General features: G+C 48.4%; 1 protein-coding gene across 3 annotated transcripts; it reads left to right on the plus strand.

Moving 5' to 3' along the window:
• Positions 1 to 78: 78 nt before the first annotated feature.
• On the plus strand, positions 79 to 27,937 carry Ctnnb1 (catenin beta 1). 3 transcript variants are annotated; one of them, XM_013122224.3, is made up of 16 exons: positions 79 to 246; positions 18,105 to 18,168; positions 18,486 to 18,713; positions 18,871 to 19,124; positions 19,239 to 19,477; positions 19,563 to 19,764; positions 20,303 to 20,447; positions 22,786 to 22,889; positions 22,967 to 23,305; positions 23,459 to 23,617; positions 24,707 to 24,826; positions 25,121 to 25,271; positions 25,361 to 25,482; positions 26,056 to 26,116; positions 26,709 to 26,928; positions 27,343 to 27,937. In XM_013122224.3, the coding sequence occupies exons 2-15, from the start codon at positions 18,156 to 18,158 to the stop codon at positions 26,915 to 26,917; spliced, it is 2,346 nt and encodes a 781-aa protein (XP_012977678.1). In that variant the 5' UTR covers positions 79 to 246; positions 18,105 to 18,155; the 3' UTR covers positions 26,918 to 26,928; positions 27,343 to 27,937. The 3 variants fall into 3 exon arrangements, with proteins under 3 accessions (XP_012977678.1, XP_005082380.1, XP_021089862.1); XM_005082323.4 differs by having other exon boundaries at positions 80 to 246; positions 26,709 to 27,937; XM_021234203.2 differs by lacking the exon at positions 79 to 246 and adding an exon at positions 5,379 to 5,493 and having other exon boundaries at positions 26,709 to 27,937.
• Positions 27,938 to 27,988: the final 51 nt, after the last annotated feature.

The following is a 27,988-nucleotide window of genomic DNA, read 5'->3' on the forward strand; positions in this document are numbered from 1 at the left end:
TCCTCGCGCGGCGGAACGCTCCGCGCCGGGCGGCGGCGGAGGGACACACGGTACCGCGCCGCTTATAAAGCGCTCCTTGTGCGGCGCCATCTTAAGCCCTCGCTCGGTGGCGGCCGCGTCAGCTCGTGTCCTGCGCGCAGCCCGCGGCCCGGGGAGGCGGAGACGGAGCACGGTGGGCGCTGAGCCGTCAGCTCAGGAGGCCGAGGGCGAGCGGACGGCCGTAAAGGAGCAGCGCGCGGCCCCGAGGTGCGGCGCTGCGGCGGGCCGGCTCCAGCCGCGCCAGCGGGAAACTTCTCGGGCCGGGTGGCGGCGGGAGGCCGCGGGGGGCGCGCGGGCCGGGGCCGGGGCCCGGGCCGGGGGAGCGGGCAGGCGGGAGGGCGGGCGCGCTCCGGGAGCCCGGATGGACGGCTGGCCGCCGTGGGGGTGGGGACCGCGGTTCGCGTCCCGGCTGGGGCTGCAGCGGGGGCGGGGTGGGCGGGGGCTCCGCCTCCGTGGCCCGCGGAGACGGGGGTGCGGGCGCCCCCGCGCACAGGGGACGCCGGACCGGCGCGCGTCGCCTGCTTCCGTCGTGGGGGACGTATAGATCTCTCTCCCCCCTTTTTTTTCTTCCCTTGCAACGACCTGACTGTGTGAGTTTGAATCCAAACAACTTTAAGCCGCGGAGTCGCCAAACTCTTGGGTGCAGCGGGCGGGATGCGTCAGGAGCGTGTCCTCGGAGGGTGGCAGCGGGGGCCGAGCCTCTAGCCGGAGTCTGGGGTCGTGGGCGAGCCACGGCCACTCCTGGGCGTGCGTGTGTGGGTGTGGGGGGTGCGCAGGATTCGGAAGCCTGGGCTAGGGGGAGGGGGGTTCGTCCTCAGCCGCTAAGGCGAGCCACTTAGTGTGGGGTCCGCACGGAGTGTGTTTTTCCTCCGCGCCCTTGCTCTCGGGGCGAGGGAGAGAGAGAGTGGCCCGGGCGGCGAGCGCGGCGACTTGTTCCGAGTGTTGTGTTTGGGGAGCGGACTGAAGTTCGGGGCCCCGGGCCCGCGCCGCCGGGCTGCGGGGCAGCTTTGTCTCCGGGCTCGGGTCTCCAGACATCTGTGGGCTCCCCTCCCCCCCGGGCCTGAGCGCTGAATGGAGAGTGGCTGGGCTGCTGGTATGCGGAGGTCGGCGAGAGGAAATCGAGGAGTGGTTTTAGTGAAACGAGAGCTTTGTGCCGTGAATAATGGTGGCTTAGACCAGACGGCAGGCTGGGGAGACGGCAGCTCTGCCTTTGATAAAGTCTGCCTCGTGTTTTTCACATGGCCAAGTTGTGCAGCGTTTTGTCTGGGGTTTAGGAAGCCATGTCGCCATTTACTTGTGGCTTGCAGACGTCTCGGTCGGTGCAGGCTCTCCTCGTCCCGGGAAAGGGAATACAGCTTGCTCTGTTGGTCTCTAATTTAATGTTGCTTAAGCTTGTGGCTTTTTGTATCTCGATGCGTTGTGCCCAAACTTCATTTGAATTGAGGCCGCTGTTACATTTAGTTCACTTTTACCTTTAAATATTCAGAAATTAAAAAGAAGTACCTCCAAGGTTTGAGAACCCCCTTCGTAGCAGATGACCGTGCTGGGGATGGTCGTTCTACGACCTGACCTTTGTCCTGAAGGCCGAGTCTGGACACGGGGAGGCAGGGGAGTTGGAAACTTGCAGACCTACAAGTAGCTAGCACCAGACCTTCCCAGACAGAAGTCCTTGAGGAAGCAGGGAGCCTGCAAAGCTGAGCTTGCCTGGGACAGACCTCAGTCGCAGGAGGGTCAGCCTCACATAGGGAAGCGTGCAGTCGTGCACACAGGTGTCCAGAAATACTGTCTCTAGAATTGTCTAGAGCAACGGCTCTCAACCTTCCTAATTCTTCGACCCTTTAACACAGTTCCTTGTTTTGTGGTGACCACCAAAAGTGTAATTACTTTCGTTGCTGTTTCATAACTCTTAATTTTGCTCCTGCTATGAATCATAATGTAAATAAATATCTTTGCTGATGGTCTTAGGCGTTCCCTGTGAAAGGGTCGTTCGACCTCCAGGTCCACTGGTCTGGAGAATGTGTATTTGGGTATTAAATGTCTCCTGGGGCGTATCTACTTCTGTAGTGATGATAGGGATAGGAATTGTTGGGAATGAAGCTTTAGCACCGGTTTCAGAATGCCACGGCCAAGCTGGGGGACGAGTGTGCTCAGTACTGGCGGAGCCCGCAGGGCAGAGACCAGGCAGGGCCTGCCCACAGGGTGGGGGGTTTGGATCCTTATCTCTGCTAAGTGGTGAAGTGGGCCGTGCCAGCACATGAGTCAGATGAAGGCTCCGTGTTGAGGTGAGGCAATGGTCTGGACCCCATCACCTGGGTGTGAGGTGGTAAATTTTTAGTGTGTCTTGGACTCTACCTGTGGGACACACTTCTGATAAACAGTGTTTGCAGTTTGTAGAAAACACTACAAATGTTAACGTTTTTGTGCGGTGTCAGGCCTGTGGAGGCGGCAGAGGGTGTGACCCATAGATCACTAGCAGTGTGAAATGAGTGCTGACTTGTGGTTTCACAAAAAGAGAAGTGATGTGTGGATCGGAAGTGGACCAGGTCCTTATTTCCTTGTTTACCTAAGAAACTTTCCCCGTGCATAAGGCTGAGTGCCACTTGGCTGGGAACCTAGATTCACCTGCTGTGTTGAACTCCCGGGAGAATGCATATAGTCTTCTTCGGGGAGAAAAACCTTTGGAAGAGGATGTAGGCTGTCCAAGGGCTTGGGCACGTTTTTTGGACTGAGTTGTGGTGTCTCTTAAGACATTTCTCCCTTTCAGCTGAGGCCGCATGCTGTTGAGCGCCCTCCGGTGGACAGAAGGCAGGTCACTTTCCTCTCACTCCAGCGACTTGTGTGGAGTGTGTCCTGGGTGGTTGTGTGGGGGGAACCAGCTGTGCAGTGCTCGTTAGAAGGTGGCATGGAGGACAGCTGCCCCTCTGCAGGAGAACTGGCAGTCAGAAGGGGGTGTTTAGGGCGCCTCTGCTTACAGTATGAGAAGCCAAATGTCAGGCGCCCCAAGAGAGTAAAGGTGACTTAGAGGTGAGAATTGTAAGGAGTTGCTAGTGAGGACTGTCAGCTGTAAAGTGAGTTGAGTTCCCTGCCTGTGAGTTAAGAACAGTCCTGCTGTCAGGAAGGTTGTCTGCAGGGTCCTTTCCACTCCTGTGGTAAAGTTTCAGACCAGCCTGGTTAATTACACGAGTAAAGCCTCTTCCAAATTAGGTTTTGAAGCAAAATGGTCAGTTTATGAAGGATTCTTGAGCTTAGATTTTGTTTTTGGATCTGCTTTCCAGAAACTGGCTGAAATGAAATAGAATGTCAGTTATGCAGAGACAGTTGGTTGGTGATCCACCTAGCTGTCAGGACTCAAGTTTCTTGTGTTAAGGAAGTAACATTTGAGTGTGACTTTTTATTACTTTTTGAAATAATTACCATTTCTCCTTTCCTTCCTCCATATCCATCTCCCTTTCATTGAAATCTGTGGTCTTATTTTTCCTTAATTGTTGTTACACACACACTCCCTCCCTCCCTCCCCCTCCCCTCCCTCCTAACTGTAACCTGCTTGGCCATTTGGTATTGGATAACTAACTATGTGTCCTCTAGGGAAGACTCTTTCCCACTCAGAGCATGCCTCGGTTGCCTATAGTTCCTTGTGTATAGCGCTAAGGCCTTGGGTCTGCCACCTCCCGACCCCCCCCCCCTTTAGCATATCCATGTACTATTAAATACCTAAAAACCTATAATACACATAAATATGTAAATATACACACATAGTGTAAATGCAGTTTTCTCATCTGGTGAGTGCTCCCTTCAAAAACCAAAGGCTATTTAATAAAACCCCAGTATTGGGCATGAGAAGTCCTCTTGTGAGTGGTTGGCCGGATAGTAGACCTCAAAACATACACCTATTGCTATTACCCTTGGTTGCCCATAAGAGGTGGAAGGTAAGTTCTTATTGCTAAGGATGCCATGACTTCAGACTAGGGCCCATAGGCTCCTGAGCTCTGACTGGCCTGGATGCCTTCTACCTGAGGACCAGTTCTCATGGGACCAGAAGACAAGTGCAGGCTGACAGAGGGAGACTGAAGGAAATGGCCAACAGTCCCCCCCAGCTGTGATGCCACCGAGCTACAGTGACCAGCGTGGCACGATAAACCCGTTGTGGCATTGCGTACTGGGTACCCGCAGCTCAACGAGAAGAGAAATGCCTGGTATCCAGGCTAATGCAGTCAAGGTCTCGGAGGAGAAGTGGTTTAGGTCCAGCTCTTCATGGTAGTCTTAATTAAGACTCCAAACTCAATTGTGTTAGGCACCTAAATGCAGACAAATCCCACAGATGCTGTGTGTATAGTCTGTCAGCCCCACTCAGCTTACTTAAACCATTTTCCACTTTCACTAGAAGCCTGGATGTCTTAGCTGAATGTAGAATTAGGCTAACTCCAAACTTAGAACCAGTGTTGAGCTGGAGGTCAGTCGAGTGTGTTTGACTTTAGCATTACATTACTCTTGGTCAGTTTGGTTTGGGTGGGCAGGTTAATATATTGGTTCAGTCTTTTACTGCTAGCCGAATTTTTACTCCCGGTTTGTAAAGTGGTCTTTGTGTAAATGGCAGATTCTGGCTGGAATGAAAAAAGTTGGTGTCCAAAAGCATTATCTGTCTGAGCCTAGTGTGGCTCACCCTACAATCCAGCACAAAAGGCTGAGGCGGGAGGATTCTTGTGAGTCTCAGGCCAGCCTACAGTACAGAGTGAGACATCTCACATCAAATGCCAGCGGGTGGGCTGTAACAACATGGGCCTGGGCATCTTTGCTACAGCACAGCCCCCTGCGTCTTCACGGAGCTGCTGGGAAGGGTGGTTTGCTTTCCTGAGGCAGGGTCTCCCTGTGGTCCAGGTTGGCCTGGACCGGGTTCTGGGTTGCTGGATTGTGCTGTGTGCACCACCACACCTGCCTAGTGTCGTGTGGTATCCCAGTTTTCCTACTTGAGGCGTATCAGCACTGGTTCAGGAGGTTGTTCTGTTTCATTTTGTATCATAACAGTAATTTTGCTACTGTTATGAACTGTAATGTAGATACCTGTTTTTCAGTGGTCTTAGGAAATCCCTGGGAAAGAATGGATTGACCCAAAGGGCTTGAGACCCACAGGTTGGGAACCACTGATCTAGAGTCTGGGAAGCTGCCTAGAGCACTTCTATTTTTTCTTTTGGTTTTTCTTGAGATTTAACTCAATTTCTGGATTGATTTTCTTTTTTAAAGCAAATCTATAACAGATATGTGTAACAGTTTTTGAAATGGTATAATTTATAACCCTTGAGTATGTTCTTAACTCTTCACATCATAGGGACTCTTTATCTGGTCAGCAGATTTGGTTGCTGGATGTTCATCTGAAGGGGAAGGAAGAATACAAAAACTGGAGTTAGGACCAGCATAAAAGTGTATCACCGGGCTTTCCAGTAGCTGCAGCGGTGGACGGTATGGTCCTGTAAATGCATGTGTGCTCATGGTCCTGTAAATGCATGTGTGTTTATGGTCCTGTAAGTGCATGTGTGCTCATGGTCCTGTAAGTGAGTGTGTGCTCATGGTCCTGTAAGTGAGTGTGTGCTCATGGTCCTGTAAGTGAGTGTGTGCTCATGGTCCTGTGAGTGAGTGTGTGCTTATGGGCACCAGCTGTGTAAAATGTAAGGAAGGCACAGAGTTCACTGCCGGATTCTTGCCAGTTCAGTTTGAAGATGTTAAATTTAGGTTGGAGTAAGAATTGGTTACATTGCAGGGCGATGGCTTTCAACATTTCCTTAATACTGACTAAGCAGGTGAAGAGCCATGCCCATGTCGAGAACTAGGGGGACAAGGGCACAGGGATGAGTCTGCTTTCAGATTTTGAATGTACTGTTGTGTACTAATAGTATATCACAGGGTTTCCTGAACTTTTTTAATGCTGTGTGAAAAAGCTTTCTTTTGTGCCAGTGAAAAGACTGCACGACATAAAATACAGTATTAAATGCAGTGTAGATGCAGAAATAGAAGCAAGTATTAGGGGACAGTGTGCTGATTTATCTATTTAGGGTCTTGCTGCTTAAATTTAGGATTTTAACCCAGCCATTTTGTGATTCCATGTCCAATAATTATCTGCTAGAGACCTTTGTCACCTCTTTTAATTGTGCTGTTATAGTTCCTGGGTGCTAGTGCAGAGCTCCAGACATTGTCTGACCCTGTTTTCACATAGGAAGTTGCAGTTGAAAGTCTAGGAATACCAGGACACCGTGGTGTTGCTGCTCAATACAGCCCTGAAGTTCACTGCCAAAAGCCATAGTTAGGAAAATGGTGGTGGTAATGGTGGGGCAGATTTTGCCTTGAGTGGTGATTCACGTTTGTGCTTCTAACCCTGTGGATGCTGAGGGAGTGGGGTTTGCCTTCTGAAGGAGTACTGAAGGGCCTTGGGCTTTTCTTTATTGCTGTTGTACCCCAGTGCACATTTCTCTGAGAAGTCTGTTTGACACCTACTCTTTTCTCCTCAGCTAGAGGCGCAGCTGGAACCCATGGCCTTGTCAGTTGCATCAAGGGTCCATTTTGGCCGTGAGGGGCCTGTTACTCTGGACACAGCCGTCTTCCACTTGCCACTCTGTATCACTCTGCCTGGGGATGGGCCACCGCTTCCCTTTTCAATTCCTGGCAGGATTTGGTCACTAGCAAGCTTGTCATTGTGTCTGTGGCACCTCCCTATGGCTCTTCCTTGAGGTGTTGAGGTGTAACCCCTTCTAGCCTATGCTGTACTGCTGCACCAAGGGTCTTGTTCCTCATTAATGACGGGATCGTTCTGGCAGACTCTAAACTTTCATGTTGATAACTTCAGATTACATACTCACCTCTCCTGAGGGTTTGCATTCCTGTCTCACTTTTGTCTCCTTTAGGCCTGTCATACTTCCTGGTGACACCAGGACCGGTTTAGAGCTGTGTCAGCCCACACATGGTCTACCCTTTGAATTGTTTCCTAGTAGTATGATTCCATTGGGTAACTCCAATGTAAACGACTTTTATGTCAATTACGTTTACTGCGTAATTCTGCCACCCCTAACCCAAGGAAGACTTTGTGATATATTTTGGTTTATGTTCTGACAAGAATTTCTTTATGGGTTGTGGTTGGACATTTTTGTTCTCGCAGTTCCTTGGTTTCTTCTAGTAATCTTGTTTTCTATCTCAGTTCAGCCACACGCTCCCTTTGTCACGTACTCAGGATTTTGCCCTCCCTGTTTCACATCAGGGACCGCAGACACTGTCCTCTAGTAGATCCTCAGCTGGACAGTCTGGGCCCCACAGCCACTGTGCGCCTTTGTGGCCAGTCTTTATGATGCGTTCTTTACTCTCCCTCTCTGACCCATGCTTCTTTCTCCCCTGTCCTCCCCGCCCCAGGAATAATGAATAATGGGAAGACTAACCTCCAGGCGCCCCCTCTGTCTGTGACTGCCCTTTTACCTTCTCTGAATGAACTGATAACTGTTGGGTGTGGCAGAGCAGGTGCACAAGGCTTGCCATTCTCTGTCCTGCACTTTGGTACTTTTCCGAGGCCTGCCTGGCTCTTATGTTTAAAACAGATATGCTGTGATTTATACCATTAATGATTTTTAAATGTCCCCTCCTTTTGAATCCTACCAGTGACCGCCTTGTTACACATTTGGGACCTCCATTCAGTCAGTTCTTGTAGCATTAGCCCAGTTGCTGCAGTTGCTTGGGAGGTCACCACACCTGGACCAGCTTTCCACACCCTTGACTGGCAGCTCCTTGGCTCTTGTTCTCCTCTTTGACCTGGGTTGGAGTGGTTGAGCTGAGGGCTTAGTCCTCGAACCTCTGTTTGGTTCATACTCACACATTGGCTTTACCTAGACACTATGATTTGCAAATGTATGCCTTGGTTTCTCTGCTCACTGTAAACTCTTGGTTTACCACCATGGTGCATTTGTAGGAAGCAACCCAAGCAGTGAATTGGAAACTGTCCCCAACTGTTCCCATTACCAACTTACTGGGCCGCAACTGCTGCTTTCATCTTCCTTTCGTGGTTTGTCTGAATTCTCTGCAAGTTTCATCCACCTTTTTCTCAAGTATGTCCAGCATTGAGTCATTTTCTTGCCATCATCATGCCACCCTAGTCTTGGCTTTCACATTGTGAAGGCCTTTTAACTCCTGCCGGTTATACCCTTGTTCCTCCTCAGTGCCCTCGGTGCTGTAGCAGGAGGTAGTGCAGCTTCTGGGCAGAGCACAGCGCTTTAACTCAGTTCACCGTAGCACAGGCTCCTGTGCTGTCCGCGTCCAGTGTCCTTCAGACTGATGAAGACCTGGTGCCGCACACCCCTCCCAGTGCCACCTCTTTCCCGTTTGTTTGTTTTGAGACAGGGTTCTCTGTAACTCTGTAGACCAGGCTGGCCTCGAACTCACAGAGATCCTCCTGCCTCTGCCTCCAAGTACTGGTGTTAAAGATGTGAGCTGCCACCACCTGACCTTTACCTTGTTTTGAAAAAAAATGATACCATCCTCCCTTATTTAGCAGATAAGGCAGTGCATATTCTCTCCTCCCTGGCAGGCCTTTCTGCTTTGTGGAAATCTGAAGTTGACAGGTGCTTACGGATTTGTTTGCCCCTTGCTTGCTTTCAGCTGATGCCCTCACAGATATGAGGTCTGTGCAGGACTCACCCCGTTCACCCCTTCCTGTTCACACCGCGTCAGCCCTTGCGGAGACCAGGCAGTGCCTGTGCTGTAGTTTGTCTGGTTGGTCACTCGGCATTTGGTGTGCTTTGTTCTTTCCTGCTTCTAGGTTAGCTGTAGAATGTGAGCTGTGGTGCGGGGCACAGTGTTTGTGCCGGTGTATCACGGCAGATTTAGCTACCTGTAGCTAGTGTGGCTGTGTGGCTGAAAAACTCAGCTGAAACACCCATAGGCGTGGCTGGTGCAGCTTCAGGAGGGCGGCAGTGTTTTCCCAACTCTGGTGCTCAGTTTTCATTCCTCTTACAGACTTCTCTTTCCCAGTCTCAGCTTTGTCTCTGACTCCAAAGCACTGCTGAGCCAGGACGGTGACTCACCTGGCCCACTGCTGTACTTGCTTGCTTGGCGTCCCTTCCGTAGTTACTACAGGGTTTTCAGTTGTGGCAAGAATAAGCTCTCCTGTCACAGTGCTGACTGAGAACCAGCATGTGGGGGCAGAGGCAGGCCAGGCTACCTAAGCAGGCTCCAGGCTACACAGTGGATCCCTAAAGAAAAACAAGAAACCATTATCGAGTGCACAGACCAGCCATTTCCTGCTGACGGCTGGAGAGCTTTCTGTGATTGGGCCGTTTTCAGCCCAATCGTGTCACATTCCACCTTCTCCTTTCAAGAGAGCACTGAGCTGGAAGTGTGGTTCTGTGTGCCCTGTGTGCGCCCGGCCCTTGCACAGGTTATTGAGTTCTTCTCAGGGCTTCTACTCTACCCCACATGCTGCCTCTTTCCTGAGTCCTGGTCCCAGCTTGAAGGCTGCCCTTGAGCGGACCATCCCCCAGAGCCTGTTAGCCTCCTGGCACATAGGGGTTGCTGAAATGTGTGCTGAATACATAAATGAAGGGATCTATGTGCTAAATGCATGGTGTTTGTGTCATGAAACTGTTCCTTTTGTATAATAATTTTGGCAAATTGAGAAAATAAAACAGTATGTGTAGCTCCAGGTAACGTCTCATTTACTGGTGTGTTTTGGGACTCAAAATAGAACAAAGATGAGTTACTATTCCTTGAAGTTATTTGCATCAAAATAATAAAATGCAGTTGCATTCTTAGTAAAATCTTGGCTCTCTGTTATACTTTAAATGTCAGGGAACTTCAGAGCTGTAAGGCTTGGCTGTTGTGGAAGCCACCAGACAGTGAAATGTCAGCCCTACTTGATGAGGCGGCTGGGGCCAGGGAGCAGCTGCTGCCCGGGGTCTGCTGCTAGGGTCATTCTTCATTCCCTTCTTGGGTCCTTTGTGTGCCTTTTAATCTTGTTTATTGATACCTGATGTTATTCTTGACCTTTGGACTCTGGTGTTTGTGTTTACTGCCCCTTAAGGGCTATAACGTCAGTGTCCCATGGGACACTTTAAAAGTGCCGTGCCAGGGTCCTTTATCAGCTCCTCCTGGCTTTGGCAGTTCTTGGTTAGAGAGCACAGAAGGACCCACTTGTGTGTGGGGACACCTGAACATACTTGCAGGTCCTTATGGTCTCTAAAGACTTTCAGTTCTGATTTATTACATACTGGTCTTGATAACCTGAAATATTTTTCCCAAATAAAAACTGACTTTCATAGATCATTTTTTCCCGTTGTTCACAGAATCTGTTTTGAAAGATCACATGAAAACAACTAAGAGATGACCTTTTTATAACCTATTAACCAACTAAAAGTTAAAAAATCCTTTCTGTTCAGTTTTTCTTGTTTTTGGCTTAGTGTGCTTAACCAAAAGGTAGCACTTACTGTTGTCCTTGGTGCGTGTGTGGATCAGTGAATGGATGCAGACACCTGTTTAGTGAGCTCAGAGCTGAAGAAGGATGTTGATTGGAAGTGGGAACTGGACACCTGGGTGCGTGGCCACCTCCTTAGCGCGGTGGTGTCTGTTTGAGTAGTGAGAGTATATAACGTTTTGTTTTGATAAGCACGTTAGTCCATCAAGTATTTGAGCTTACTATATGCTGAGTACTTTGCAGACTTACGATAGGGACCGAAGGTGAAGTTTCAGGGCTCCCCGAGCTCATGCCTTGAGTCTTGAAAGCAAGCCAGATTTGTGATTTGTTTGATGGGAAAAAGAAACTTGTAACAAGTACAGGTGAGGAAGGTTTTTCTCAAGGGAGGGAAAGTAAAACATGAAATTTCTGGAGCCCTGCCACTAGCTGCCTATAGTCTAAAAGTGGAAGCCTGCTCAAGACGCTGCACCCCTTTCTTGGGCATGCTTAGAGCTGCGTAGTAGAGTGTGGAGTGACTCACGGCTGAGAAACACTGGACCATGGGTACCAACCAGCTTAGTTACTGTTGAGGGAGTCGACTTTATCTGAAGCTCTGACCCTTACATTCACCCTCAGCATTGACTCAACCTTAACCAGTGGTAGCTCTGGAGTCTCCAGAAGTAGGATTGAATTGACAAGACTGAGTACCTGACTCAGGCCACAGACAGACCAGGATTTGAACAGAAGGAGTAGTTCATTAGTTGGGAAATTCATAGAGTTTATAGATCATACATACTTGGTTACATAAATAAGATGATCCCCCAAGAGAGAAGTGCTTACTTTATTTTCAACGGTTTTGTTTTTTGAAGCAAGATAGTAGAATGGTTTCCACGTCTACACAGAGTCCATTTGCTAGTTGGCTTAGCATTTAGGCTTTTAACGCTGTATCTCAGTTTTTTGGCTATCAATAATTTATTCTTGGACAAGTACCATTTTATTCTATATTGATTACAGTTATTCTGTGTATGTGCACGCATGAATAACACTGTTTTAAATTTGTCTATACTATATTGGTTCTGCAGGTTATATGCAAAACATTTGCATGCTTGATAATGTTGAAAAAACTGGGGGGCGGGGTGGATAGTCTCCTTAATGACTGTGTAAGTTGTGAGAGAAATTCAGTCTTGACTGACCATAGTAACCACTTTGCTGGTCTACCTTTTTTGTTCCTATTGTACAGTCCCTTCACTCTGTGAACTCTGGGGTGGGGGGAGTGGCTGACTTGGACCTGAGACCTGCTCAGCTAGGCTTCCATGATCCCGCCCTTAGGAACTTGGGAACAGGAACTCTGGCTCTCAACACTACTTGCTCAGTGCTTCTTGGTTCACTTTGAGTTTTATTCTACATCTTTATTGATTCCCAGGCTGCTCATGGTTCCCTGTTTGTGTTAAATTGGTCACCATTTAGTACCTTTTTCATACTAATTATTCCTTCTAAAGAAGCACTTGTGCACTTCTGGAATGTTCTGCTCTGCCCTCCTCTCTGCCTAATGCTGCCTTGGGGAGCCTCCCTGACACCACACTGGGGTGGCTTTGCATTTCTAAGAGTCACAGCTCAGTTCTCTCTTCTTTTGTTAGTTGGGTGAGGGAAGAAACATGGCCAAAAATATTGTCTGAACCTTTAATAAAGAAATTGAGGCATTACTAGCTATATGACCTTGACTTTCTGAGACTCTTTGATAATGTGACACCAGTAACAAAAGGTACTTAAAATTTGTCGGGTAAGTGAATATCTAGTCCATTTAACACAGAGATTGTTTGTTCAGTTTTGTTGATGCAGTGTACACACTCTGGTTGACTGTAGAGGTGGACCACCCAATAAGCCCTCTAGCGTGCGTGTGTGTGTGTGTGTGTGTGTGTGTGTGTGTGTGTGTGTGTGTGTGTGTGTGTGTGTGTGTGTGTGTGTGGTGTTGACATGTGCCTCTAACAGGTTTGGTGAGCCCTCTCAGGTGTGGTTGTCTGTCATCCATCTCTGACGGGTCCTGTGAGGCAGGCAAAAGGCCTAGCTGTGGGGATCGTTCTATTTTCCATTTTCTTTGAAATGTTTCTTCCTGTAAAGATTCCCTTTTCCTGCTCTTTGTGTGCTGTGGGTTTTTTGCCTTTAATCATGATATTTTTAAAATTACCATATAGCTAGTGGTCCACTGCCTAGAATTTTAACTAGAATGTGTTAAAATGTATGCGGGTGTGCATACATCCTTTATGCTCTTTGTTAGGGCTTCAGTTTTAACACATACTTTATAACTGCTTTAGTTTGAGTTTCACTTTTTAATTGTGTTTGATGGAATGTGTGGGTGTGGTTTTATACCATAAGGCACAGGTGATGATGCCTATGAGTGACAAGCCAGTTTTTCTAAATCTTCCCGGGCGTCTGTCCAGCTCCTCCTGAGTGGTTGGAAGGCCTGCTGTTGGGCTCTGTCTGGACACTGGACAATTGCTTTTGCCATTGTCTTCTCTGTAGTCTACAGAAATGTGAGCATGTGAAGCCTAAGGAAGCCCCAGCTTCAGGAAGCATGGCCATGCCAGCTGCCCCACTGTGGGAGCACAGGTCAGGGCATGTGTGGTGTGGCCTCCCCAATCAGCTTCAGGAGTTAAAGTATTCTATTTAAATAAAGAAATCAGACTAGGGTTTGTTTGAGCTGTTACGTGTGTCTCTAACCAGAAAACAGACTTTTGTTCTAAAGAAAAATAATTTTTGCATATAATTGTAATGGCCACTTTTTATTTCATTGAAGCTGAGTTTTCTGTTCAATCTTATTAGATTATAAAAACCCATTTAATGGGCATAAAAGTGCCTCAGGGGTGTTTGTAGGTGTTGTCAAATTTAAACATGCAGTCACTTGTGAACTTGAGAATTGTATTTTTTTTAAGGATGGCTCCATTTTAAGAATTCTAGAAGTTTAGAAGTGTAACGATTTGTTTTTAAAATTTCAAAATAACATTGGGCTTCAGTTTTTATTTGAAATGCTAGTGGTCTAGTTTTTTATATTAAAAAAAGACTAGTTTTAGTTTGGTTCTGTGTAAGGGGTAGAGAATCCTGTACAAAGCACCCATGTACTCCCCACCCTGATTAGTGAGCATTGGCACCGTCCTAGCTCCGTCCTTGCTGAGGCAGCTGGAGTGCGGCCTTCACATGTTGCGCAGGAGCCCTAGAAGCATTACTTGAAGTCGTAAAGTATTCACGTGTGATGAGTGAAGCCCGCTACCTCGAGTGTGCTGGTGAGGACTTTACTACTAAGCTGTAAGCACTGGTGAGCTGGAGGGAAAGAATGTGTGAGTTGTTTGTAGCTGGGGATTTTATACATATAATAATGTGCTTTGACCGCACTCACCCATGGTCCTTCCCTTCCCTTCCCAGGCCTGCCTACCACCCCAGGCTCCTCCAGACATCATGCCCTCTTCTTGGTAATAACCCCCAGGTTCCAGTTGGTGCTGCCCTTTCGCTCATGGGTGTGGGACCATCCATGGGAACATGGTTGACCTACGACTGGAGTCCTTCCCTGTCCTTCAAGAAAACAGCTCTGTTCCCCTTAGTGCTTACCAGCTGCTCCTCAACTCTGCTGGGCCTTGAGGGACTCTGCCCCCATGCTGGAGTACTTACTGGCTTGATCTTGTACTAGCGTCTGTTTTTAAAAGAATGCGCTTTGTTGCATTTACTCTGCACACATATGGTGGACATGAGAAGGACCACTTAGGGAAGTTGGTGCTTTCCTTGCACTTGGTGGGTAGAACCAAGTGCCTTTACCCGCTGAGCCATCGTGCCAGCCCATACCTACTTTTTTTTTTTATAATGACATGTTCTTGGTAATGTCTATGAAAGACCGGCCCTTCTTGAAGTTTTTATGGTCTGAAGGGTTAGCTTCATCGATGAGGCCGACAACAAATGCATAGTTATAACTGTAAAATTGAAGTATGTGGACAGTGGTCCTGTGCATATTCAAAGAACTTGTTAGGTATTGTGTATATTATGCTCCATAAAAACAAAGCGCCACATTGAAAACCTGACAACTCAGACTTTAGGTTTCAACCACACAGACTCACTGCATCCTGTGGCAGCACTGCAGGGTAGGGTGGGCAGGCTGGGATCACAGTTGGTCGTGACAAGCTGTTGGTAAGTGGACAGCTTGTGTGATGCCTTTTGTGAACTTGGTGTTAACTCACATTTTGTCCCTTTTTGGAGCCTTGTTGCTTGATTATCAACCAATCAATGTTATTAATCAAAGGCTTAGAAGTTCTTTTATCCTTTAAAACCCACAGTGCTACTACATTTCTGTCATTAGAATTAGTTAAGATGTTTATTGTATACTGGTATTAAAACAAGCAAGAGAGGAAGGACTAACAAAACTTCAGGAATTGAAGGCAGAATTCAGTTCAACTCTGACCATTCACTACAGTACAGGTGCTCACACTCTTTCAACGGTTGATGTGTGGGATTTTTGTTTGAAAAAATACTTAACTGGGCATTGGTGGCGCATGCCTTTAATCCCAGCACTCAAGAGGCAGAGGCAGGTGGATCTCTGTGAGTTCAAGGCCAGCCTGGTATACAGAGCGAGTTCCAGGAGAGTCTCCAAAACAATACACAGGAAACCTTGTCTCAAAAAAACAAACAAAACAAAAAAACCAAAAAGCTAACAAAAAAACTTAGTAAATTTTATATAATACCAAAATGTTATCATGAACTGCAGGATTGATGTTACAGAAGCGGCCAAAGAAAATCATCCTTGTACTCAGGGTGTCACTGTGGCCTGGGGGGAGGGTGCACTGGTGACAGCCTGATCTCCTTGCCATTTGTGTGTCCATAACTCGGGGCATTTCATTCCAGGGTCACATCAGGAAGACTCCTTCCAGCTTATACAGGTGAAGAGCAGCGTTTCCTTCAGCTAATTGGATTTGTTCTAGTACAGTTTGAAAAGTGGATTGTTGGCATAAACTGCCGGTGTTAAAGTGGTTTTAGAATGTGTATGCTTTATGCAGTGACATTATCTACAGTTACTGGTAGTTCTTTACAAGGTGACTAATTTTATCCTGATGGGAACTTGGAAAATAACTTTCGTGTAAATCTCTACTATTTCTATAAGAGGCATTTATAGATAGGTTAAAGTCAGATGACTTGTGCTAATAGATAATTGAAAAAGTAAAGTATACATTTAAAGAAAGAGCAAGAAAAAGACACCCCACGATAGTGTGTGCACAGGCTCTTTAGACTGACTGAGGTGCAAGAAAAAGACACCCCACGATAGTGTGTGCACAGGCTCTTTAGACTGACTGAGGTGCAAGAAAAAGACACCCCACGATAGTGTGTGCACAGGCTCTTTAGACTGACTGAGGTGCAAGAAAAAGACACCCCACGATAGTGTGTGCACAGGCTCTTTAGACTGACTGAGGTGCAAGAGGAGCCGAGGGCCCCACCCACATTGTCAGAGGTCACCGTGTGCGCCCTTGACCGCCACCACCTTGATGGACGCTGAGGGAGTTCTCCTGATTCTGTCTTGGGATTCCTCTCACATGCCTGAGTTCCTGGATCGTAACCTTTTCTTCTTTTTTATGTTTGAGGTCTTTCCACGCAGTGTTTGAGGAGTATTTTGCAACTTTGTTAATATTTAACTCCAGATTTTTGTTTTTTGTTCCAAGTTTGATGGGGATACTAGGTGAGAGTATTTGTGGTATCGACTTACCCCATTTTAAAAGCACTGTCTGTTACTGCTGAGTTTGCTCTTGTTGAGCTTTCTTTGATGTTGAAGAGTCTCCCACAGTGGCAGATAGAAAGCATCGATTACTGGGAACTGGAGATTGGAGTGTGGCAAAGAGCCAGCCTTGGCCTGAGGTCTCTGATGAGGAAAAGTTTCCTGTGGGGCAAGACTGCCCCACTTTACCACTCAGAACAGGGCGGACTTACACTTTCTTTTGGTGGGCAATGCTAAGAATTCTTGTTATTTTTGGTTCTGTCTGTAGAAAATGCTTTGGCCCTCGTGTTGCTGCTTACCCTGGCAGCTCCCTTTCCTCCTGTTTTTACTCTGCTACGTGGTTGATGTTTGCTCTCTCCTAACCCTGCAGGTAGCTATGAGGAGGAAGAATGGTTTTCATATATACTACATGGGCTTTTTAGTTGCCAGTACTATATGCTAAATGTATGTTGTGCTTAAGACTCCAACATGTGCAGATACATGAACTCCTCCCCGCCCCTGTAAGATTACTAGTAAATCGTGGTCCAGATCAGCAGGATTTACCCAGGAAGAGAGGAAATGTTTGGGCTGTGCACCAGGAGGGGGAAACAGGCAGGTGCACAGCCTGTAGGAGTGGCGCTGACTGACCCCAGGCCTGTTTGTGCTGGCCAGATAAGGAACTGGGACTGCCCTTCCGGAGGGTGGCATGGCAGCAGGGGGTAGGGTGGTGAGCAGTGGGGCCACACCCTTCTCTCCATGCAGGGGAGTGGGTGTCTCACCATGTGACTGTGCCCCTCATCTTAGGATGCAAGATTCTTTTTTTCCCTTTTGGTTTTTCAAGACAGGATTTCTCTGTAGCCCTGGCTGTCCTGGAACTCACCGTGTAGACCAGGCTGGCCTTTCACTCACAGAGATCCTCCTGCCTCTGCCTCCCTAGTGCTAGTCTGTGTCACTACCACCCAGCAGGGCACAAGCTTCTTGAGGGAGAGGTTCCCCTCCAGTGTCAGTATGTGGAGCCTCAAGCAAGGGTCCAACTTGAATTTACTTTCCTTAGCCTGGGAGGAGTGATGAAACAAGGAGGCCAAGGCAGAGGGAATGCCAGCGTGGGCTTCAGAGCAACAGTTTCTCAGAAAACAGAATGTGCCTCCCTCTACTTAGAGGAGAAATGGTCAAACATTCAGACTCCCCTTTGCATGAACTGAAAACGCAGTCATACCTAAGGGTCCTTCCTATTTGTAAGTACTCATTGTGTTAGATGTAGTGCCAGGTGAACCTGTGTGGGACACACATTCCTAGTGGAAATCTGTTCATAGAGTACCTAGAGACCACGAGCCCTGAGCTTCCATTTTACTCCTGGTGACTTGATAAAATGCAGGCATAATGCAGACCAAAATTTACCTGTGAGGAATGTCATACTCTGTTAATCATAGGGTCAACCGTACCTGTTGCCGTGGTGTGTACATTATTGCTTGAACTTAGACAAATCTTTTGATAAGTGTATTTCTATTTGTCCTTCAAACTTTGACTTGATAAATAATTTTGCTTTTTAAATCGAATAAATCACCGTTCTGATCAGTGTGTTATGTCAGGAAAAACAACTGATTTGTTTTATTAAAATTTGGTGTTTTTTAAAACTCCACTGTCTCCATGGCCAGCCCAGTCTGAGTGTCTTTAGCCTTGAGGAATTCACAGAGCAGATGGAATTTGGATGCTGCTCCCTGTGCTGGCTTTCATTGGAGAGCGCTTGTGTGTCTGGTGAGACACGGCTTCACTCAGAAGGCAGTGCTGGGGGCTGTGGAGCGTCTGGGTTTCAGGGTGTCCGGAGCTTTTGCTCTGTGTTGGTGGGCACATACCAGAGCACGTGTGGCAGGCATCTCAGTGACCTCAGTTGAAACCAAGGTTAAATTGGAATGAATTGCTTTTTTTCAGGGTTTCTGAAGCTTAGTGTACAGCTGCTGTGACGACACTCCTGCGTGGACAATGGCTACTCAAGGTTTGTGCTTGGGGAGCCGCTCACGCGCAGCCTCTGTACCTTCGAGGCCCCGCTGGCTTGCCAGCCCACCCTATGCTCTTCCTGCTCACTGCCACCAGCTTGGTGAGATAATCACCAAGCCACCCATGGGAGTCTAGTCTGAGTGGATGATTCTGGAACCCCAGTCCATTGGGTTGCCCTCTTTCCATCATGAAGCACACACTGGCTGTCATTCTGATCTCCTTGACTGCCTTTCTAAACGTATTTCAATGGGTCATTGTCACTGATGCCTTATTCAGGTAGCATTTTCAGTACACTAACATGTTTTGTTTTTACAGCTGATCTGATGGAGTTGGACATGGCCATGGAGCCAGACAGAAAAGCCGCTGTTAGCCACTGGCAGCAGCAGTCGTACTTGGACTCTGGAATCCATTCTGGTGCCACCACCACAGCTCCTTCCCTGAGTGGCAAAGGCAACCCTGAGGAAGAGGATGTGGACACCTCCCAAGTCCTGTATGAGTGGGAGCAAGGCTTTTCCCAGTCCTTCACGCAGGAGCAAGTAGCTGGTAAAAGCATTTGTGTGTTTAAAAGCTGGAGTTGGATTTCTTACAAGGATGTGGGTGGCTTAGACTCAGGACACCAGGGGAAAGTAGAAGAAGTGAGTGCATTGCCACCACCTAGGACAGCGACAACTTCTCATGTGGGTTTACCTTTCTTTCCCAGACATTGACGGACAGTACGCAATGACTCGGGCTCAGAGAGTACGTGCTGCCATGTTCCCTGAGACGCTGGATGAGGGCATGCAGATCCCTTCCACACAGTTTGACGCGGCTCATCCCACTAATGTCCAGCGCCTGGCTGAGCCATCCCAGATGCTGAAGCATGCCGTTGTTAATTTGATTAACTATCAGGATGACGCGGAACTTGCCACACGTGCAATTCCCGAGCTGACAAAGCTGCTAAATGATGAGGACCAGGTAAGCAGTTCCACAGCTTGCGTTCGTTTACTTTGAGGGGGACTGGGAGGGTGGCCCTGGTTGTCCCACGTCAGGTTTGGAAATAATGGCACTTCCTCATCCCCTGTTCTCTAGGTGGTGGTGAATAAAGCTGCTGTCATGGTTCATCAGCTTTCCAAAAAGGAAGCTTCCAGGCATGCTATCATGCGCTCTCCTCAGATGGTGTCTGCTATTGTACGCACCATGCAGAACACAAATGATGTAGAAACAGCCCGCTGTACTGCTGGGACTTTACACAACCTTTCTCACCATCGTGAGGGCTTGTTGGCCATCTTCAAGTCTGGAGGCATCCCTGCTCTGGTGAAGATGCTTGGGTAAGAAAGTGTGGTCGCTTAACTAGAAAGGTGGCTAGTAGGAGGGTGCCAGCGTGGCGACAAAGGCTCTTGTCCTCCCTCTCAGGTCCCCAGTGGACTCTGTGCTGTTCTACGCCATCACCACCCTGCACAACCTCCTGCTGCATCAGGAGGGGGCTAAAATGGCAGTGCGCCTAGCGGGTGGGCTGCAGAAGATGGTTGCTCTGCTCAACAAAACAAACGTGAAGTTCTTGGCCATTACCACAGACTGCCTGCAGATCTTAGCCTACGGCAATCAGGAGAGCAAGGTACAGTGCTGAGAGCTGTTAGTGCGAGTGCGGGGAAGCAGGCCTTTTGGGTTTTTACGCTCAGGCGGGAGATACCTTGAAATAATTACCAATTTGAATACAAGACAGAAGAAACACTGTGAGGGCCTCGTGGAGACCTTTGAGAGGAAGGGAGGTGTTTCAGTGATTGATTTCTTTTTATTTCATGTGCATTGGTGCTGTCCCTGCATGTATGTCTTGGTCGGGGGTGGTATATCCGATATACTGGAACTGGACTTAAGAGACAGTTGTGGATGCTGGGACTTGAACTCAGGTCCTCTGGGAGAACAAGCAGTGCTCTTAACTGCTGAGCCATCTCTCTAGCCCAAGTTGACCTATTCTTGAAAGTGTTGGCATGCCTGGACTTGAGCAGAATACTGTAGCACAGAAGTCACCTTGGGTCAGAGGAGTCCAGAGACATGTTTAATTTCATCTTTAAATGATACAGTAACTTACTGATGGGGTTCCTCTCCAGCATTTCTGGACTCTTTTTATAACAACTGGTTGTACATCTTTCTAGTTGATCATTCTGGCCAGTGGTGGACCCCAAGCCTTAGTGAATATAATGAGGACCTATACTTACGAGAAGCTTCTGTGGACCACAAGCAGAGTGCTGAAGGTGCTATCTGTCTGCTCCAGCAACAAGCCAGCCATTGTGGAAGCTGGTGAGTGCACACGTGCTTGGACTATCCCGTAGGGAGCACCCGAGTCCATGCTTACAGAATGCATTTGCTTGTCCCTGGCTTACTGAAGGATCTTGCTGTGCCCTGCTTTTTCCTCCCAGTATTTTCAATGGAACAGCTTATATACGGTAGTTAATGTTGTTCATCTCCGTGATAGAAGAAAAGACAATAGATGGTTTGTACTCGGGCCTCTTGTTTGAGTGCAAGAACGTCGTTTGCAGCTCTCTGGCTTCCTATCCTTTCATAAGTGCCTGAGAGCATCTGCCTGAGCTGTTGAGCCAAGCTTCAGATCTGAGTAGAAGAGGAGATGATGAAGGCCTTGTGTAGACAGTGCTGAGGATGAAGCAGTTAGCGCCCGTCTTTCTGCTTGTTGGGGCACTTCAGAATTAGGATGTGGAGGGTTACTGAGGTAGTTGCTCACAGTGAGACAAGTATGGCTGTATTCCTGGAATAAGGGGATATCAGTTCTGCCAGTTTTTCTAGAAACACTGTAAGACTTGTTTATATACACTTGGAGATTGTTAGCTGGATTAGTTGGGAATATGCGCATGGAAACCTTTTAAGACACCCCCCATCGTTCTGCTGTGTTTATCTTGAATGAGATATTTGGTACCAGAAATACTCTAGGCAGTGTAGTTTGGCATTATACCATGTATCTGGTAGCATGATAGAGAGCTGGCTCATGTGCCTAAGTCTCGTGCTGATGAGAACAATATACGAAGGCGGGCACTGAGCTTAGGATACAGGCCTGTAGTCTCTTCCACAGGCAAGAGGGGCAAGAGTTCTAGGACTGCCTGGATATTTATCAAGACCTGTCTCAGTGGAACAGAGGGGCTGTGAATTAGGACAGATGTGAACAGTGCACAGCAATGGCAGTTACTGAGGAGGGTCTGGGCTAACTCAGTGGGAAGGAAGAGGCCTCCTTGAGAAAGGAGCAGAAGCAGCAGCCTTGTTTTCCCTGTGAGACGTGGGGAAGTTTGATTCTCTCCAGGTAGATAAAAGAAGTATTGTGTGGGCAGGCTGCGAGTGTTGACAGAAATGCAGTGTGGGCAGTAGAGTTAACATCCAGATTAAGCTAGGCAGGGCCCTGGTGCATAGGAGTACTCATGTGTTTTTGCTGCTGTTTCGACACTACGTGTGTAGAGCACTTAGCTCCCTTTGGAGGTGTAGGTGAGGTAAGATTCTAAAGGTCCTCAAGGTTGATAAGTGAGACGGTTGTGTTAGAGGCAGTGAGATGCTGTCCGCATTTGCCAAGCCAGAGAGTAGACACACAGTGAGAAACAGCCTAGCAAGGATCAGCAGGCAGCCTGAAGGACGGATTAGAACAACAGGGAAAGCCAGGCCTGAGTTCATCACAGGAAGGGAGGCCTGAGTCAGAGTGCCTGTCCCCAAAGTCTCCTCAGACAGTCAGAGTGCCTGTCCCTAAAGTCTCCTCAGCTGCTCTGATGAGTATCGGGGCGAGATGCACTTTCTGAGTTAATAGTTGTGTAGGGGAACAGGGAAGTCTGGGGGAAAGTGGCAAGCCATTTAACAAAGGCAGAGCCTCAGCTTCAACCCAGTTGGCTGCCAGCAGCTAGAGGTGAGCTGTGAGGAAGAGATGGGAAGGTGAACTAAGTGCAGGTGTAATTAGCCAGGTTTGAGGAGACAAAATGGGTGTAAAGGGGGGCAAGGAGGTGAGAGCCTGCCTCTCGCTGTGCACGGTGATTCGGTTGGAGATGGAGGGTATGAAGGCCCAAACAGGAAATGCAAACCTTGGGTTGTGTTTCAAGTGACTTTATGGGCTGTCACTGTGTTGCCCAGGCTATCCTTGAACTCAGACTGAAGCAGTCCTAACTGTCTGGAGCTACCGTGGTGCAGTTTGTCTGACTTCCAAGTCCCTGAGTGTCTTTGCTCTTCAGTTTACATTCCATGCTTCAAGACCTGCAGACACCCCTTCCTCCCAGCTCCATGACTTAATTCAGGGCAGTGCTTTCCTCCCCAGCCTGGAGCTGTGACTGCAGCCACGGCCCCTATGCACTGCTGTCTCCAGCTCAGAGCAGAGCCTGGTGCTGAAGGGTTTTCTGGAAGTGGCTGAAGGAATGAAAGGTGTTGGTGGAAATGTTACCTCCAGGTAACAGAGATGGTGAGACTATTTCCATAAAAGATGGAAGGAGATAGCAGCCATCTGACAGTTGTCACTGGCCAGGCAGACTGTGTGACATTCTAGAAAATGGAAGGAAATAAAGTCCTTAGGGAGGAGGGGGCAGGCCTTGCAGTCAGGGGACACTGTAAGGATTGACAGGCTCCCCTAACTAAGCCATCGCCTTGTCTGACTTTGTAGGTGGGATGCAGGCACTAGGACTTCATCTGACAGATCCGAGTCAGCGACTTGTTCAGAACTGTCTTTGGACTCTTAGAAACCTTTCAGATGCTGCTACTAAACAGGTATGTTCTGCAGACGTTTCTGCCTTGGTGCTAGGGTGTCCGTGAGCCCTGAACTCAGCGTGTTTTTATCTCCGCAGGAAGGGATGGAAGGTCTGCTTGGGACTCTAGTGCAGCTTCTGGGTTCCGATGACATCAATGTGGTCACCTGTGCAGCTGGAATTCTTTCTAACCTTACTTGCAATAATTACAAAAACAAGATGATGGTGTGCCAAGTAGGTGGTATAGAGGCTCTTGTGCGTACTGTCCTTCGTGCTGGTGACAGGGAGGACATTACTGAGCCTGCCATCTGTGCCCTCCGCCATCTGACCAGCCGGCACCAGGAAGCTGAGATGGCCCAGAATGCCGTTCGCCTTCACTATGGACTGCCGGTTGTGGTCAAGCTCCTGCACCCACCATCCCACTGGCCTCTGATAAAGGTAAACTGTCAGGGTGGGAAGCAGGGGACGGGATGGCTGTTGGGCACTGAGATTGTAACTTGGGGTTATCTGTTGGGACGCATGGCTAGGAGTAGGGTGTTTGTGTACTCAGGGCTGCTTGTGATATGTCTAATAATTCTTCCCTCTGTGTAGGCCACTGTTGGATTGATTCGAAACCTTGCCCTTTGCCCAGCAAATCATGCACCCTTGCGGGAGCAGGGCGCTATCCCACGACTAGTTCAGCTGCTGGTTCGAGCCCATCAGGACACCCAGCGGCGTACCTCCATGGGTGGGACACAGCAGCAGTTTGTGGTAGGTAAATCTTTGTGACAGACACTTGGCTGTTTGGAGGTGTGTGAGTGAGTGAATGTAAGCTACAAATGCTATCTGTACCCTTCCCCCCTTCTGAAGGCTACTAATGACTGAAGGGGAAAAAAAAAACCCTGGCCTGTTGCTGTGGTTTCCAGAGAAGAGATGGGTGTGACATAAACTGTGGTGTTTCGCTGGTCAGCCTTAAAAGAGGGAATATGGAGTATAGCGTGCTGTGTGGCGTTAGGCCTTGAGTACATGTGCGTAGAAATCTACCACAGCCACACTTTAACTCTGTCCGAGTCTTTAAGAGGGAGGACGCCTCCGCGGCCCGTGTTAGAGCCTCGTGTTGTAGGTTTGCTTTTCTCCAGTCTCACTGGCCTCTTCCTAAGACGGCCTCATAGCTAAGGCGCCGCCTCCAGACTGAGAAGGAAATTTCTGTCCTCACAGAAATCAGGAACTCTCAGTCCTGATTAGAAGGTGAACAGTACGAAACACAGGGTGCTGACTGAGCAGTCTCAGGAGATACAAGCAGTAGGCATTCTCCTGACAGCTCATCGGGATTTTAGCAGTAGGAATAAAGCTGAGTAAAGTTTTCACCAGATGAGTGTAAAAAAAAATAGAGGGACACCTGGAAAGAACCATCAGAATGACCCACGATCACTTAGGCTTCCCCAGAGTGGTTGCTGTTCTTCCATGCGGTGAGAAAGCCAGCTTTGGGATTTGAAGCATAGGAAAGCGGAACACTTGTCATCCCTCAGTTGTCTCTCTGTACATTTGTAGCTGCAGAAGCAGCTCAGGTCTCTGTTGCCCTGAGGTCAGGCTAAGCCTTTAGGGGGCATGAAGAGAGAAAATGGGTTGCTGGGGAGTGTTGGGCCAGTGGGCTGCTCCTGGCACAGGTGTAGGCTTTTCTGCAGCTGTATTTGGTCCACTGCTGGTTGAACCTGCAGATCTGGAACCCTCCCCTCTGTTTCTGAGCACTGGGCAAGCTGTGAGGACCTCTGGGGACAGTGTGAATAGGTATCAACTGCTGCTCAGTGCTTAGAAACTGAGGAAGAGAGTGTCAGCTTGTTAATTGCTTTTCTCTCCTAGGAGGGTGTCCGCATGGAGGAGATAGTGGAAGGGTGTACCGGGGCTCTGCACATCCTTGCTCGGGACGTTCACAACCGGATTGTAATCCGAGGACTCAATACCATTCCACTGTTTGTGCAGGTGCGTTGTGCATTGGCTTCAGATGGGAGGGAGCCTTCTAACTTTAGGTTCCTAAAAACTGAGAGAATTAGAGACCAGAAGCCCTTCCTTCCATAGCCTCAGGAAGAGGGGGGGCTAGAGCACAGTCACTAAGGTTCATGGCTGAGAGAAAATTTGGGAATTATTAATTCCAGGGCAGCCTTCTCCTGTGAACACAGAAGGAACACAGCCCAGTGAGTGGGTGCTGCTGACACTCCACTTGGCAAGCTGTACCACGTTTGGTACAAGTAGGTCTTGTTTGTGTTTTCTCCATAGTTGCTTTATTCCCCCATTGAAAACATCCAAAGAGTAGCTGCAGGGGTCCTTTGTGAACTTGCTCAGGACAAGGAGGCTGCAGAGGCCATTGAAGCTGAGGGAGCCACGGCTCCCCTGACAGAGTTGCTTCACTCCAGGAATGAAGGCGTGGGTAAGTAGGAGGAGCCTGTCAACCCATTGGCTGCCCTGTGCGCTGGTGCTGGGTCTCTTCTGAAGGACTGCTTTCTTTTCACTTCCCAGCAACCTATGCAGCTGCTGTCTTATTCCGGATGTCTGAGGACAAGCCGCAGGACTACAAGAAACGGCTCTCAGTAGAGCTGACCAGTTCTCTCTTCAGGACAGAGCCAATGGCTTGGAACGAGGTAGGCAGGCTGAGGCCCGCTCAGCAAGTTGGGTTTGTTCCTGTGCATCCACGGGGAACTCACTCACAACAGAGGAGAGGGGACTACAGTGGAGGGGGTCTTCCGGGATGGGAAAGGAAGTCTGCTTCACAGACTTTCTCCTGAATTTGTTACTTCATCCTCAGTAGACTGACGCTTTGAACCTCTGTTTCTGGGAACCGTCCCTAGAAGTACATTTCAGACCATGTAATTCCAGCCAGGGTTCAGAGTCTGGTCCAAACAGTGAGTGGTGTTTATTCTGCAGGCATTTATAGGCATCTTAGCATGTCCTGACCTGACCCTTGACTTTCCCCACTCCCTCCATCCTGAAGCCTGTGTCTGGGTAATGGCAGCTTTGCTATTCCAACCGCTTCCCGCTGTCCATTCAGTGTTAGAGCATCCGCCTGCCGCCGGGTGTTTACTGCGGCACCTCTAGCTCTTCAACAGCAGTGAACATTTCAGTGCTGTGTGTAGTCTGAGCTCTTTGTCTTTTGATAGTACGTTTAAACTCAGGTGTGGTTTTGAGAATTTACGTTGTGTCCTTTACCCATTTAGACTGCTGATCTTGGACTGGACATTGGTGCCCAGGGAGAAGCCCTTGGATATCGCCAGGATGGTATGTGACAGCTTTTATCCACAGGGCTGGTCCTCTCATCTGAGAGCTGGGGTTGCAGGAAGTGGTAGCTGTACTTTAAGGTGGTCCCTGAATTCCAAAGTTACAGCAGTGTTTAGTGGAGCACGGGGAGCTCGGCCGCGGCAAGCCGCCAGCCCCTCACACTTTTTGTCTTAGAGAGGGAAGGGTCTAGGGTGGGTGATTCATAGGTGGTCCTTCAGAGCCTTCTGGAAAGTGACCCAGATTTGAGCAGCATATAAGGTGCTGCTGCCATCACCCATCCTGGAGGCTTTGTCCAGGGAATTAATTGCAGGAGCTCTCTGGCTTCTCACCTGAACTGTGACGGGCACTTTGCCTGCCAGGTAGACTTCCTCAGCCTGTTGAGAGCGCCACATGCCGGGGTCGGCTCCGTAAATGCTGCCACATGTTCTGCCATGGTAATGTCGTGTTGAAGGCAGACTGCTGCTGGGGTGGTAGTCTCTGGAGCTCTGGGGAGGTCTGGTGTTGTAAAGCATGCTCCCGGCAAGATGACCTGACCTGTCTGTCTGTCTCTCCCTCCCTCCTTTACCTGTCTTGGACACACTGACTCTTGCAGATCCCAGCTACCGTTCTTTTCACTCTGGTGGATATGGCCAGGATGCCTTGGGGATGGACCCTATGATGGAGCATGAGATGGGTGGCCACCACCCTGGTGCTGACTATCCGGTTGATGGGCTGCCAGATCTGGGACATGCCCAGGACCTCATGGATGGGCTGCCCCCAGGTGACAGCAATCAGCTGGCCTGGTTTGATACTGACCTGTAAATCAACCTTAGGTAAGCAGCTTATAAAAGCCAGTGTGGGTGAAATACTTTACTCTGCCTACAGAACTCCAGAGACTTGGTGGGGTGGGAATGGTTTAGGCCTGTTTGTAAATCTGCCACAAAACAGATACATACCTTGGAAGGAGATGTCTATGTGTGGAAGTTTTCACTTTGACGTTTTTGCCACAGCTTTTGCAGCGTTATACTCAAGACGAGTAACATTTGCTGTTCTCAACATTAATTAATAGCAGCCTTTCTCTCTGTACAGCTGCGTTGTCTGAGCTCGCATTGTGATTGGCCTGTAGAGTTGCTGAGAGGGCTCGAGGGTGGGCTGGTATCTCAGAAAGTGCCTGACACACTAACCAAGCTGAGTTTCCTATGGGAACAGTCGAAGTAAACTTTTTGTTCTGGTCCTTTTTGGTCGAGGAGTAACAATACAAATGGATTTGGGGAGTGACTCTCGCAGTGAAGAATGCACAGGAACGGATCACAAGATGGCGTTGTCAAACCCTAGCCTTGCTTGTTTTGTTTTTTTCTTGTTTTTGTTTTTTTTTAATATCTGTAATGGTACTGACTTTGCTTGCTTTAAAGTAGCTCTTATTTTTTGCAGTAACTGTTAGTTTTAAGTCTCGTAGTGTTATGTTCTAGTGAACCTGCTACAGCGATTCTGATTTCTAAGAACTGAGTAATGGGTAGAACACTAATTCATAATCACGCTAATCGTAAGCTGGAGACGTGTAACATTGTGTAGCCTTTTGTACAAATAGACAGATAGGAATGGTCCCATTAGTTTCCTTTTTAATATGCTTAAAGTAAGCAGGTGGATCTATTTCATGTTTTTGAACAAAAACTTTATTGGGGATATGTGCGGTAGGGTAAATCAGTAAGAGGTGTTACTTGAGCCTTGTTTTGGACAGTTTACCAGTTGCCTTTTATCCCAAAGTTGTTGTAACCTGCTGTGATACAATGCTTCAAGAGATACGGTTATAAAAATGGTTCAGAATTAAACTTTTAATTCATTCGCTTGTGTCGCTTTGGTTTGTCATGAGATGGTTGCTGAGGGTAGAGGAGG

The sequence above is a fragment of the Mesocricetus auratus genome, unplaced genomic scaffold (genome assembly GCF_017639785.1).
Source record: "Mesocricetus auratus isolate SY011 unplaced genomic scaffold, BCM_Maur_2.0 Super-Scaffold_100691, whole genome shotgun sequence".
Lineage (NCBI taxonomy): Eukaryota > Metazoa > Chordata > Mammalia > Rodentia > Cricetidae > Mesocricetus > Mesocricetus auratus.

Excerpts from the sequence above, each read along its gene's own strand:
- Ctnnb1 (XM_013122224.3), top strand. Across the intron at positions 19,478-19,562 it reads GCTCTGGTGAAGATGCTTGG|GTCCCCAGTGGACTCTGTGC; the intron begins GTAAGAAAGTGT and ends CCTCCCTCTCAG. Across the intron at positions 24,827-25,120 it reads CCATTCCACTGTTTGTGCAG|TTGCTTTATTCCCCCATTGA; the intron begins GTGCGTTGTGCA and ends TTTTCTCCATAG.